Genomic DNA, 14725 nt, shown 5'->3' on the forward strand with positions numbered 1-14725 from the left:
CCCTATCTTTATACGGTAACTTTTTACCTCTGGGGAGGAGACTGGGACTACAGATGATGGTTGAAGTGACTGTGAGCCTTAATCATAGTATTTTGTTTGTTTTTATAGGAATGTGTTCATGTATCATTGAGGAATTAATTATTACATTATTATTATACTGTATTTTCTTTTAATGCCCAAATGCTAGAATTCGGTAATTTATTTTTGCTCATTTTTAAAACTCATCTTTGTTGAGGTATGAGTGGCGTGTAAAACGCTGTACATATTTACATAACTCGATGAGTTTGAGGATAAGCATATATGTACCCATGAAATCATGTGCTTATTTTTTTCCTAGCCAAACTAGTTCATTGCATTTTATTTATGTGCCATTTAAAAAGTGGAAGAAAATGCCTATTGGATTAAAATAACTCTCTTGATGCTCTTTCCCTTTTCTGTATCATGACTTGTGGGGTTTATTTTTAGTATGAAACCAGAAACACTGAAAGCAAACTCGTAACCGTTCTTCATCAAGGCTTTTCAGCAAGTGTGCAGACCATCCTATGGGATGGCCACTCCCTCCTGCCAAGCGACTGGGTTTCTGCGGAGCTTAAAGCCCCACCAGGTAAGGCAGGCTCCTCATCGGCTTATATTTTATTCCTGACCTTGCAGGTGAGGCAAAGTTGGAAAATCAAGTGGCTTTTCCTTTCCATAGTCAGTCAGCAGCTCCTGCCAAGTGTTTTTCCTCCTCATCGACATCCTGACTGAGGCTGTGATCACTTAGGGCCCTAACCCACCCACCCTATTGCAGCTGGAGCATCTCTGCAGATGTGGCTTACACTGCTCATTCCCTGGCTCCCAAGTCAGAGGGTCAGCAGCAAAATCAAGGCCAATCAGGTCTTTCGTAATTGCTAAGACCTTTTCCAACCATACCCTACATGATTCCTCTGCTTTTGTCAGATTGCTAAACATTGACACCCCCTCCCTCCCACCCCATACACACACACAGCAGCCCATTCTTGCCTTAGAGGTTTTGCTTTCTTGGATTCATCTCTCACTGCTTTTCTGAATCCTTCCCATACTTCAAAGCCCAAAGCAAGTTGTACCACCTCTACAAAGGCCTTTGACTTTTCATCGTATACACTGAAGGATACTCTTCTTCCTCAAAATCCATTCATGGGCTGGGTGACTCATTGGGCACATATGACATTATCTTTCACAGATAAATAGATTTATACGCTGCCACCTCTGAAAAGAAACCTGGTGGGGGCAGGGACAGGGTCTCACGCTTCACTGAGCCAGGAGAATGAACACTGCATGCTTTAGAAGGAGGGTTCCCTGCTGTCCTGTTTGTGGAGTTCTGCATTCTATGACTTTTCATACCAGACTGAAGAGAGCTGCTGATGGTTCACAGAAGCCACAACACCAAACCACCTACCGTGAAAGGGGACAGATAGCACCCACGGTCTATACTGTCCTTTGCTGAAAATTAGACTTTCTAAGACGTAGAATTGGTGATACTTGTGATTAAACCCTTGAACTCTCTCTCTCTCTCTCTCTCTCTCTCTCTCTCACACACACACACACACACACACACACACCAGGGAAAGAGAGGAGAGAAGGATCACCAAGTCCCAGGTCATGTGAGTGTACCTGGTAACAATTGTCTTGGCCAGTTTGACCCATGGGTAATCATCCAACCGGTGCCTTGTCATATCACTGGGTGAAAAGGCTACACACCCCCTGAACTGTGTCGATGGGTGAGAGCAACACCGTGAGGATCTTCCCGTTCAGTCATCATTATAACATGCTGCCCAGACCACATAGCAGCCAATTCACAATGACCTTGATTCCGAGTTCAGAGACTAATCCAAGTTAAAAGACAAGATTACAAATACAGACCTTTGTGTGGCTTACCTTAAACTCTTTTACCACGTCTCAAGTAATAACAGGACTACACCTGTAATGGCATCTTTCAGAATTACGTTTCTGCAATTCTAATTATTCTCTGACCATGCCAATACACACTGACACAAATGAAAAATTAATTCTCCCTTGAATCAGACTGAATTCATACCAAATAATTCCTTGGAAGAGACATGGGAGACAAACATTACAGGAGCCTCCAAACCATACCTGGGCATGGAACGTCTGGTCATGTAGTGTATGGACACTACATTGAGTACAAGGCATACACATAGATCTATATATGTTTGTTGTATATGAATATATAGAAACAAACTGTCTGATAGTACATGGTAATCGTACAAAGTAGCCAGTGTCCCTTTTGTGGAACTGCTCTGCAGACAAAAGGTGTTTGTCTTCTCCTCCTTGAACTACACTGGCTGACAGTGATAAATGTGATCATAGGATTGACTTAAAGGAAGCTAAGACCACTTCTTTCCTTCAATATTTAATCTAAAGGCTCCCACTTTGATGAGGTCCTCCCTGCTCCTCAGCCCAAAGTTTTTTCCCCTTCCCTAGCAAGCACAAGGCCCGTCACCGCATGTGTTTCGAAGCCTCAGCATCCATGGTGACAATGTGGTCTGTAATGAAAGCAAGGCTTTCCAGTCAAATAATCTTCAGAAATCCTGAGTGCAATGAACATAATGCGTTTGGTGGAAAATCATAATATTCTCTTGACATCTTTGCACATTAAGGAGGACTTCAACATGCTACTATGCACAGAGTCTCCAAAGAAGTGTTATTATTTTGCAGCATTGCCAGACCCACTTCCTCCAGAGTGGCAATCTATGTTATTCATGATGTACTGGGGTGCGACCTAATGAATCACACAATTCTAAGCTGGAAAGCAGCAGACCTTCCTCTCCCAACTCTCCCATTTCTGGTTGGAAAAACTGAGGCCCAGAAGTGTCACAGCTCGTTATTGAAACATGTGGCATTAGAATACCAAGGTTGCTGGGCCCCAAGCTCTGAATGACAATCTCTTGTATTGCTCTTAAATGTTCATACAAATATGCCACACACACACACACACACACACACACACACACACACACCTGTAGCCCAAAGTAACTGGAAAACTTTTTAATGCCAGAAACTCAGGCTTCGTAATCCTAGCTTCATCCCCCAGTAAACCAGCCCTCTGCAAATAGGTTTCTATACATTTGTGATAACAGTTACTTTGTCATGGTCAGATGTTCCCCCTCAGTACAGTTTCAGAGGAAGTACAAATTTAAAAGCTCTCATGGCAATATTTTGTTCTTATTTTTGACCATCTTATTGACTATCCAGGGTCTCCTGGAACCTCGATTGTGAATTTAACGTGTACCACAAACACAGTATTCAATAACTCTAATCCGTTAAGACCCTACCAAGTCTCTCTGCACTGTACCTGGCTGGTTGGCAAGGATGCCCCGGAGGATACACAATATTTCCTCTACTACAGGTGAGTACCTATTTTTGCTCATGCAAATGCATCATTTCCTCTAGTCTTAAAAACTTATGAGTGCTTCAATTTAGGTACGGCTCCATGACCGAAGAATGCCAAGAGTACAGGAAAGACACCCTGAAGAGAAATATTGCATGCTGGTTTCCGAGGACTTTTATCAGTAGCAGAGGGAGTGACTCACTGGCAGTGCAAGTAAAGGGCTCGAGCAAGCATACTATAATCAAGCCCTTTGATCAGCTATTTGCTCTTCATGAAATTGGTAAGGTACACGTAACTCAAAGCTGAAATCACCAAATTGCAGAATCCCAGCATTGGAAGGGTTTATAAGGATCCCCTAGTTTGACTAATTTTCCGATGCTAAGTGAACATCTGTCCCCCTGCCTGACAACCCGGGGGCCAGCTCTCTCAACCCCAGCACCACTATTTATGGTTGGATACATGGTCTTGCAGGAGCTGTCCTGTGCCTTGCAGGATTTTTAGCAGCATCCTTGGTCTCTACCTACTAGACCAGTAGCATCCTCCTCCCACCAGCTATGACAACAAAATGTCTCCCAAGATTTCTAAATGTCCCATGGGGGACAGAATGTCTACCACGTGAGAATCACTGAACCAGGGAGTATGAACTCACTGCTGAAGGGAGCAGCCCTTTCTCAGCTCTGACTCATTTCATGAACTTTCTGCCCATTGGGCCTGTGATGGACTGGTAACACCTCCAAATAATTCTCATCCCTTTCCCTACAAGATGGTCTCAGAGCTAGCCAAAGACAGCCAGCTTTCTCATCCTAAGATTTTTCTTCTCCAACCTTCCCATCTTCAATTCCTCATGCTTTCCTCTTAGGATCTTCTGCCATTCTGGTCTGTCTCTTTTGAGTTATCCTAAAATGTATCTCTCAGCATATGATCCTCAGATCTAAACATATTATTTAAGGTTTCATTTGCTCAGTTCTCAAAATAGAAATAATCTCCTTCATCCTAGATACTTGTATTAATAAAACTCATCAGGAGCCTTTCACATCACATTCTTGTTACAACTGCTCAAGATTTCAATCATGGCATATTTATTAGCATGGGCTGTGGAGTCAGGCTGCCTGGGCTGGGACTAGCTGACTAGCTCAGTGACTGTAGACAAGCTGGTCATTCCTCTCTACCTCAGTCTTCTCATCAGAAAGAAATGGGGAGAAAGTCACACTTCCTACAAGGTTTTTGTGAGAATTAAGTGAGTTAATAACCATACAGTGCTCACAACAGTGGCTGGTAATTATACATAATTATAAATATACAAAATGTTACTTAAAGGGACATGACTTATCTATATCTCTACCAAATAAAGTATAACTTTGTTTAAAGAACCATCTCACTAAAGATGTTTTGTGACTCTATTCAATAGTCTATTTCTCAGATAATCTAAAAATGTCACTTTCCTGAAAATTGGTAATAAAAAATGCTGAGGACAACCTAGGAAACATTATTGATATGAAAATGGACACAATCTGGTATAGACCACAGGAATTCATTCTCCTGTGTGATTTTCATTTCTTTGAGATCAATTCCTCATATTACTAAAAGAAATACATGCTTGGTTAAATATTTTCTGCTTAGGGAACGGCAGGCTCTGGAACCAATAGGTCTCATTCTTAGTTTGTCCCTAAGATTTATGAATTGTGAGATCTAAGTCACATAACCTAAGACAAGAACGCTCACTTAGAAATAATTTCCACCCATATCACAAGGCTATAAGACAATCCAGTGATAAGTCAGGGAAAAGAATTTGAGTTCTAAGTTAAGGCAAATGTGCCCCAGCGACCCCTGGGTGGCTCAGCAGTTGAGCATCTGCTTTCAGTTCAGGACATGCGTGATCCTGGGGTCCTGGGATGCAGTTCCACATTGGGTTCCTCGCAGGGAGCCTGCTTCTCCCTCTGCCTAGGTCTCTGCCTCTGTGTCTCTCTCATGAGTAAATAAATAAAATCTTAAAAAAAAAAAAAAAAAGACAAATGTGGCCCAATCCATTCTTTCTATGCAAGAGAAAACTGAGGCTTCCCACTCCATCCCCCAAACAAACCTGAAAGGCAGCAAACAAAACAACATGAAACAAAACTGAAGCTCCAAATGAGGAAATTATTACCCAGAGCCACACACCTGCTAGGTAGAGGCAGGGCTGGGTGGAAGCTCCAGGGCAATTTCTCTCCAGGAGGAGGTTTACTTAGTTTGGTCCTGCTTGAGAAACAGGGATAGTGAGGTGGGTCTTGCAATGAGCTAAAGGGGAAGGGGACTCAACCATTTGATGCCATTTAGAATAGGAATCCTTTAAAATTACAGGAGAGATTTCTTCAGTGCTGCAATGTAGGAGTCATCTGCAGCCACTGGGGTCTTGTGGCTTGAAGATCAGTTAGTTAAATCCTGAGCGTAGATACTTGAGAAGATTGTATCTTAGAAATGCCTTGAGGAGTGTGAGTGGATTGGATTTATCAGCCCAGACCACTGACCTTTCATTCTCTAACCTAGATCGAATTAATCCTCCAGAGAATGTCACAGCAGTGATTGAAGGAAGCGGTCTTTCTATTCAGTGGAAGAAACCTGTTTCTGCCTTTCCAATTCACTGCTTTGAATATGAAGTGAAAATTTATAACACAAGGAAAAATTATTTCCAGGTAATTCATCAGATCATTCCAATATTTGATGATAGCATTCTCTTTGAAATATTTTTAAAATGATATTCAGTGACAGCTGTGGTTATAGCTTGGAACTAACAAGGTCAAAGATAACTTATATTTACCCAAGTTTTATAAAAAATAAACGAAATGTTACTGGCTTTTTGTGTTGAAAGGACATACTTTTGGTTCAAAATAACACAAAGGATCAGATAAAAACTCATCAGCACTACTGTTGGTGCAAATATAAAATGTTGCAGTCACTATGGAAAACAGTATGGTAGTTTCTCAAAAAAATCATAAATAGTATTATCATGTGATCCAACAATTCCACTTTCTGGCATACAACGAAAAGAATCGTCAACAGGGTCTCAAGGAGAAATTTGCACTCTCACGTTCATAGCAGCATTATTCATAACAGCCAAAAGGAAGAAACAACTTGAGTGCCCTCCAACAGATGATGAATGGATAAACAAAATGTGGTATATCCATACAATGCACTATTATTCAACCTTAAGAAGGAAGGGAATTCTGACACAGACTACAACCTGGATGAGCCTTCGAGGACACCATATTAAGTGAAATAAACCAGTCACAAGAAGACAAATATTGTAGGATTGCACGTATATGAGATACCAAGAGTAGTCAAACTCAGAGACAGAAAGTACAATGGTGGTTTCCAGGAGCTGGGGGAGGGGGCGTGGGGAGCTGTTGTTTAATGAGTAGAGTTTCGGTATCACGGGCCATATGAGTGCTGGAGCTGGTTGCAAAACAATGTGAATGAATGTTCTCACCACAGTGGAGCTGTACACTTAAAAATAGTTAAGATGGTAGATTTTATGTTTTTTTTTCACCACAACTGAAAATATGCTCCTCAGCTCTAGAGAACACAAAGTTCAAGGGACAAGGAACTGAGAAGCCAGCCTGTGCTTATTAAGCCTCAGCTACCTGTCAAGCTTTATTTATTATGCTCATTTATTCCATCCTCCCAGTAACTCCATTAAGTAACTATCATTCCCATTACACAGGTAAGTGAGGCAGAGAGATTAAGCCACTTGCCCAAAGTCATAAAGCTGGCCAAGCGTAGGGAAGTTAGGATCACAATTCGCCTCTTACGGATAGTAGGGAAAGCAAATTCCATTCCATCCAAGTTGGTTCAACCAACATTGACAAATTGGTTTGTGCGTGGGAAGTATGAAGAGAAGTACAACAGTGTCTCTGCCATCAAGGGGCCTCATCTAGTGGACCCACTCAGCACCTCACAGTAAGGGCCCCAGAGGTCTAGGGTCTAGGTCTAGGGTGTAGGGCTCCCACTGAGAGGAATGGAGCAAAATCATTAAGTAGAGAGTAGAAGCCTGCCTGTTGAGAGGAGACCAACCTCTGTAGCCAGTGCTTCTCCAAAATAGCTATGCTGGAAGTCTGGCTTTTAAAAAAAAATTTTAATTTTTAATTAGATTTCTAATTTCATTTCTAATTCTTCTTTTGTAAGATACAGTTAAAATAAAGGCTAGAAAAATCAAATATACCCAGAGAGAAGCCCGGTCATCATGGGATTGGATGTCGCGGCAATGTCAAATTGCTACAAAAGCTCCAAACCTGTTTTCTCGATTTCTGTGTTTACCTCATTGTGGATCAGTAGTAAACCGTTCCTGCCCCACACCGGTCTGCCAACCACACTTTCATGACAGGGGGTCGAGGCAGAGCTCAAAGGCTTAAGAGAGCATGGCTCCTTCAGCCAAGTGGCAATAAGTGAGTTGGCCTAGATATAAAGCCAACATTAGAATAATAAGTCTAGATCCTACAATGGTACTTCTCCAAGAATGGAAATTTTTGCTTAAAAAAAAAAAAGAGGAGTGATTTCTCTTTTTAAAACCATTGCCAGAGGCACTGAAAGCCACTGAAGAGTTTTTATTCAATACAGAACTGTGACTGCATCTGCAAAATCAGAGAATAATTTTGGTGGCAGCATGAAAGCTGGACTCGTGTGGAGGGGCCAGTGGACACAGGCATCTGGGGTTAATGGCTATGGCAACTGGCCAAACAAAAGATAACAAAAGAAATCAGGCTGTGGTCGTGGGGTAGGGTGAGTAAAGGAGAAACACACCCAGAAGAATGTAAGAGAAAGTGTCAGGGACACATCTCTGGTTTGGGGCGTAAAGGATTAGCTGAATGGTGTGGACACTGAGCAGTAGAGTGAGTTAACAGAGAAAGGCTCATTTGTGAGAAAACAGCCTCACTCTAACACTGCACAATGCTAGCCTAAATTGCCTGTGACAGACTGGCATTTATTAAGAGCCTATTATTGTATTGCACTAACCAACATTGCTGGTTTTGCTCATCAAAGATGGGCTGAATATTGGCAGTTTTCACAGGATTCAAACCAATACATTCTTAAACTTGGAATTACAAAGAAAATTCGGTTTAATTCAATCATCGTGCTTAGGTGTCGTTATTCCCATCTTACAGGTGAGAAAACAGAGGCTCAGAGAGGTCAAGGAATTTGCCTTGCAGGTAGTTTGGAGTATAGGATTCAAACCCAGCTCTTCCTAGATTCAAGGACTCCACTCTTTTCTCTGTGCATGGTGCCCCCTGGCTCCAGTTGTTTGAGACATTCTTGTACATCAGGAATCAGCAAACTGTTTTTTTCTTTCTTTTTTTTGTAATGGGCAGATATTTTAGGCTTAGCAGGTCATATGGTTTCTATCACAATTACTCAGCTCTATCATTGTGGAACAGAAGCAGCCATAGAGAATATGTAAACAAATAGGCATGGGTGTGTTCCAGTAAAACTTTACTTGTGGATACTGAAATTTCAGTTTCACGTGTCATGAAATACTCTTTTGATACTTTTCAATCATTGAGAGATACATAAACCATTTGTGGCTTGCAGGCCCTACAAAAAGAGGCTGCGGGCCAGACTGGCCCACACATTGTAGTCTGCTGATGCCTACTAAATAGGTTGGAAACCAAGTGACATCATTTAGTAATTGACTTCAGAATATGGAGGGACGAGATGAGGAGGATTATGCATTCTACTATGGGCCATTCTAGTCTTTCCATCTGAAAACAGAACTGGACCCAGATAAATCATCTAGATGTTACCATTGACTTTTTATTTATTTTGGTTACAAGATCACTTTCCCCAAAGGGTAGCTGCCAACACACCCTTACTGAAGCTGTCTAGAATAAACTAATCAACGTATGCCCTATTGATTTTAAACAAGTCCGGTAACAGTGGATCACTTTACTTAGATATGACCTTCTCTTCTAATAACTGACATTACTTAAATTATATGTCTGGAAATTCTTATAATGCTAATTTCCCCCCCATTTAGACGGAAAAAATAACAACGAATGCATTCATCTCGATAATTGATGATATTTCTAAGTATTCCATTCAAGTGAGGGCAGCAGTGAGCTCTGTGTGCAGACAGACGGGGTTTTGGAGTGAGTGGAGTCAACCTCTACATGTGGGTAAGTATCTTCTGTTTATTTTAAAGTAAGCGACTACGCTTGTGGTTAAAACAGATAATCCTGAAAAGTGTACACATTCACTCATGGATCAAAATGCCTCATCTTCTGTCCATTTACTGCCTTCTTGACCAGAGATAGGTTTACCATTAAGCCAATGAAACTTACATCTTCAAGCCTCTCACTAGCACAAGCCTTGCTAAAGCCCAGTACCTAATTTCTTTCTTTTTTTTTTAGATTATCTGATTCTGTTATCCATCTTTTTAATAATGAAGGTTTCTGGAATAATTGTAGACTCACATGCAGTTGGAAGATATAATACAGAGAGAGCCCACGTATCTTTCATCCAGCTTCCCCCAAGGTTGCAAAACTATAGTACAGTATCACAACCAGAAAATTATCATGGATACAATGCACTGACCTTATGTGGATTTCATCAATTTTATATGTGCTCATTTGTGCATTGAGCTCTATGTAATTCCATCCCATTTGCAGGTTTAGGTATCCATCACAAGGATGCCTCCTGTTGCCCTTTTATGCGTCTCTATTCCTAAACCCTGCCAACTACTAATCCGCTCTCCATCTCTGTCATTTTACCACACCTAACTTTGAATTCCTATTTTTGTTCCTTTCCTTAAAGCAGGTTCCAAAATTGAATTAGCTCAGGGCCCATGAAATCTGGATCCTCCCTTGGGCTTTCAGCCTAACAGACACAGGGCGGCAGTTAAAGCAGTTAGGCAGGAGCCTGGGCTTCTCTGTTCTGTGGTTCGTTCTGTTTGTCTAAAATCATTAGTCTACTTGGCAAGAAGATCATGGACCCGGTCAGTGAGGGGGCCTGTGAAGGGTAATGAAGTAGGCAGGGAAGGCTCTGGAAGCGAGGACACATGGCCACGCTCACTTGGCTTCAGTTAGCGATCCCATAAGCCGGAGGTGTGGCCTTGTACCTTGAAGGTAGAAAATTCACACCCTGTGCTTGTCATCCCCTGGGGGTACTGGGCATCCGTAGACATCTTATGACAGAAGTAGACAGTTAAAAAACAGCTAACATATCTCTCGTGCATGCTGCAACCATGCGGCCTGAGGATGTGGACATATGTGGTTAGTGTTGCACGAGATCCACGAGAACACGGAACAGTGGAAGGAACACCGGAATCTTACCTAGACAGCACAGATTTAACACCCAGCTTTGGTACGTAGTGACTTATACCTTGCAAAAATCCCTTCTCTCTGACTTTGCTTGGGCTCCGGGGACACAGGCAAGACTGTCCCCCTCCCCTGTCTCGCAGGGTACTGTGAAATAAAAACCAGGGACAGTAGGTAACGTTTATTGATGGCTGTTTGCTAAGCACTGCTAAATGCTTGACGTGCATTGCCCTTGTTCATCTTACCAACAAACCTATTTTGCAAATGAGCAAATAGCTTCGGAAAGTTTAGGCAATTTGCTTAACTCTTCACGCCCAGCAAGTGGCAGATACGGGAATCAAACCAAGTTTAACAGAATCCAGCTCTAGTGCTCTTAGCAGGAGGCCATGGTGGACTCACCCCGGTGGGACAGGATTCTGCAAGCTGCAAAGGGCCGAACAAATCAAACAGTTGTGAGATCCTGGGAGCTAACGATGTGGTTATGGGGTGTGGTTATGGCTGGTCAAGCATGGGAATGTCCTCTCACTCATCCTGTGGGGGATTCACTGATCCTTTGAAGAGCATATGTAAGGAGAGCGCCTTTCAGGCCCGTTGTAAAATTTTCTATTTGAGTCATTCACTTAGGCTAATGAGTGGATCTTCTGGAAATTCGTGGGCAGTGACCCATTAGACCATGTGGATGTGAGTCAGACTAGACACGTATCAGGTAGATTTCCACGGAAGGATGGGAGAGATGAGGAAAGGCCCCAGAGAATCAGGGTGATTCAGGGTCTGCAAGGGGGCTGGCCATGCCGAGCTGCAGAGTTTGCAAAGGGGAATGGCACCCCCTAGGGTTGTGTAACACACAGCACAGCCTTATGGGATGGTCCCCAATCCCCCCACTGGTGCTCAGAGGAGCAGCCTGAGCCTTCCTGGGAAGAGGGGTGTGAAAGGAGGATACAAGGAACCAAGGTTGGGCCAACTGCACCGACTTCCCAATTCTGCCGAGGCCAATCCTCCATCCCTCCCATCCTCCCTAGGCTGGTACCGCAACAGGGCTCAGCAGACCCTGCGCTCGGAGGACCCCCCCCCCCCCACACACACACAGCACTGCTCCTTCTGCACAAAGTAAATTCACTTTGCTCACCAAAGAGCAAAACAAACACACATATAAGTCCCAGGAAGTTTTTAATAAGATTATTCATGTTATCAAATGCTTGTGAAAGAAGCTTAATTTTCATTACTTGCATTTGGTAAAAATTTTTTTAATGGTTTATGTTATTCCCCAAAGGCACAAAACTCATTGCCTCTGAATTATTATTTCTGAGCGTCTTTCAAACATTACTACATTTAGAACTTCAGAGATTTTTTTAAATGCTGTCCAAGGACTTAACCAACAAGGTGGAAACTGAGATGAGAAACCTGGCTCAGAAGCCTTTTCTGCTTTCTGAGTGTTTCGGTTGTGAAGCTCAGGTCAGTGTTGACTGCGGACGGTTTAGAACTTACAGAGCAGAAGAGACAGATCAGGAAATCTAGGTTTTAGCCATGGCTCTGTCACTGTCTAGCTCTCTGACCCAAGCGTGAGATGGCAAAAGATAGCACGTCAGGAGGCGAGTAATCAGAGCCGGCTTCGAGCGCCGTATTGAGGAGGATTCTCAAACGACACGGAGGCCTCTCAGGAGTGCCCATCTCCTGTCACCACAGAGTGGTGACGAGTGTGCCAGGGGTTGCCACCCTGACTAGGGACTGAAGCCTAACCTCTCTGGGTTCCAGTTCCCCCACCTGCAAAATGTGGAAGCTGCACCCTAAGGTTCTTCTACACTCCCTCAGCCCCCCACAAAAGTGCTGAGAGTGAAATTGTGATCCATAATGAGAGTTTATTTTAAGCTTGTTTTTAATTTATTATTCACTCTCCACTTTAGAGCTCTCCTCCCATTATTATTTCCTAAATAACAGCTTCCTAGTTTGGAACTAGGCTCATTATAATTCCCCCCCCAGGTATAGCTCACCGCCGTTATCTATGGCAAATCCCATTTCATTAACTGCCACCCTTTTCATAAGATGAGCTGATTAATATTACCACTCACCTTACAAATCCATCGTTTCTGGAATTTACTCCCCTGCTCAGTTTAGGATCATTAGTGAATTTAATCAATGCAGACTTTCCATTTTCATCAAGATGATTAATAAACATAATAGGAAGTCCAGGCCCCTCTGGGACATGTTGCATGGCTCTTCTTACCCCTTGAGGATGCAACCATAATTATGCTCAGCTTGCAGTCTATCGGGCAATTTTGTCGCTACATTCATTTCCTTTAGACAACCTCCCCGCTCTCCCACCTTGTATATATGGTGCCCTGGAGCCCTCCCCTTCCATTTTCACCCACAGCCCCATTCAAATAATACCTCGTTCTCACGTATTATTAGGTCCATCTCCTTTACTAAAAGGAAATGGAGATCCAGAGATATTAAATAAATCAGTAGCTATCAAGGGGCCCAGAAGTGGCTATTAATAGCTCATTTTCTCAAACAGATGACACATTCATCAATCGGTGAAGTGAAATAGATTCAAATCACTCGTTAACCAATGATAGTCCAAGGTTACTAAATAGTGAGACCCAAGGAAGAGTAAGTTTTGACGGATGAAGGGGAGGGGAGAGGAGACACGGGACCGCTGGTCTCGCTTGGGTCGCAAGGCCCCTGGGTGGCCACCAGCACGAGGGGCGGCAGTGAGAGGGCGGCCGCCAGGTGCCCCAGACCTCGGCCCGGGCCGGGCTGTCCGGGGCTGGGATTTCCAGCCCATGAAATACGTTGTTTTCAGGTGGCGAGAGCGGCTTCACTCTATCAGGGCTGTTATCAACGGCCCTTCCTCAACTGGCCTCCACATCTTATCTTAAGAGCTAACTTCCCACTTTTCACAAGTCTTTCTCCTTTTTAGAAGTTTCTTAACTTCCGGATTCTTCTGTTCCTTCATTATCTCTGCCGTCCCCTGTTTACCTAAACCTCTCCTGACCCTAGTCCTCCCCGGAGCCCTCCACTTCCTCCAGTTCATCCTCTCCCCTCCTCGCTCTGTGCTCCCGGAAGCTCACGCACCGCGTGTGAGGAAAGCGGTTACGGGACGAAACGCCCCACAGCTGTCGCCTGCCCCGTGGAAAAGAGCGTGTGTGTCGTGTGGCGTAAGTCCGCCCTGCCTTTCTTTCCAGTTATGTCACTGGGCAGGCCCAGGCCTCCGGAGATGCGCTTATCGGAGATGGGTCTCGACCGCAATCACGGGCTCGGCCCTTCAAGCCAACGATTGCGTGTTTGCCCTGACTTCAGCGAAGGCCAGGAGCTGTGCCATGACAATACCAGGTGCCAACTAAGAGGGTTTTTGTTTTTTTTCCTCTCTCTTTTTTTATGTAAAGATTTCTTTAGGCCTTGGGCATCCATACCTCTGGGAGTAGAGCAAAGTTGCCCCCGGTCATCTGTCGCCCACAGGGGCATTTCTCTCCACAAGACGAGTCAGAGGAAGTCCGGGCATTAGCTTTCCTGTCACGGTTTGGGGCATTGGGGGGGGGGGGGTTCTTCGAGCCACACGACCCAGCCTGGAGCCCCTCCAGACTGAGGGAAAGTAGGTGCAGGCAGGACACCAGCGATGCATTTCAGAATCTGGGTTGAGCCGGAAGGAAGGTCCGCACAGGCCGCTCTTGTTGCCTTTGTCCCCTGACGGCACTTCTCAGCCTGTGGAGACCGAGGACACGGCCCGTGGGCTCGGGCCCCCCGGACCCAGAAGCCGATTGAGGTCGGCAGCCCCCCTCGGCCCTGGGCCCCCCGTGTGCTCGCCTCCTTTGCTTTCTGTTTTGTCACCACACACGGTCTTTTTAAAATCTCGTACCGTGGTTAAAACACAGAGAAAACCGGCAAAGGGAAACGGGGACGGGAAGCATAGCAGAGGTCCCCGGTGAGGTTTGCCCAGGTCTTTGAAAAGGGTTTTGCAAATGCTAAAGATTTCACGAGGTAGGAGACGAACACTGACGAGACTGGTGGAACCAGAGAGTGGACCTCATAACCTGAAAAACCCCCTTGGGCCTACCTGAGGCCTGGAGAACTTGTG

General features: G+C 44.1%; 1 protein-coding gene across 1 annotated transcript in view; it reads left to right on the top strand.

Moving 5' to 3' along the window:
* The window catches only part of IL5RA (interleukin 5 receptor subunit alpha), a gene marked incomplete at its 5' end in the record, with an annotated part of 35441 nt that overhangs the window by 6978 nt on the left and 13738 nt on the right, over nucleotides 1-14725 (top strand). Inside the window, 5 exons of the mRNA XM_025451617.3 lie at nucleotides 466-604; nucleotides 3235-3388; nucleotides 3463-3650; nucleotides 5894-6039; nucleotides 9375-9513. Of these exons, the coding sequence (XP_025307402.2) occupies nucleotides 466-604; nucleotides 3235-3388; nucleotides 3463-3650; nucleotides 5894-6039; nucleotides 9375-9513 (766 nt within the window). The remainder of the gene's footprint in view (nucleotides 1-465; nucleotides 605-3234; nucleotides 3389-3462; nucleotides 3651-5893; nucleotides 6040-9374; nucleotides 9514-14725) is intronic.

Source organism: Canis lupus, chromosome 20 (genome assembly GCF_003254725.2).
Source record: "Canis lupus dingo isolate Sandy chromosome 20, ASM325472v2, whole genome shotgun sequence".
Classification (NCBI taxonomy): Eukaryota; Metazoa; Chordata; class Mammalia; order Carnivora; family Canidae; genus Canis; species Canis lupus.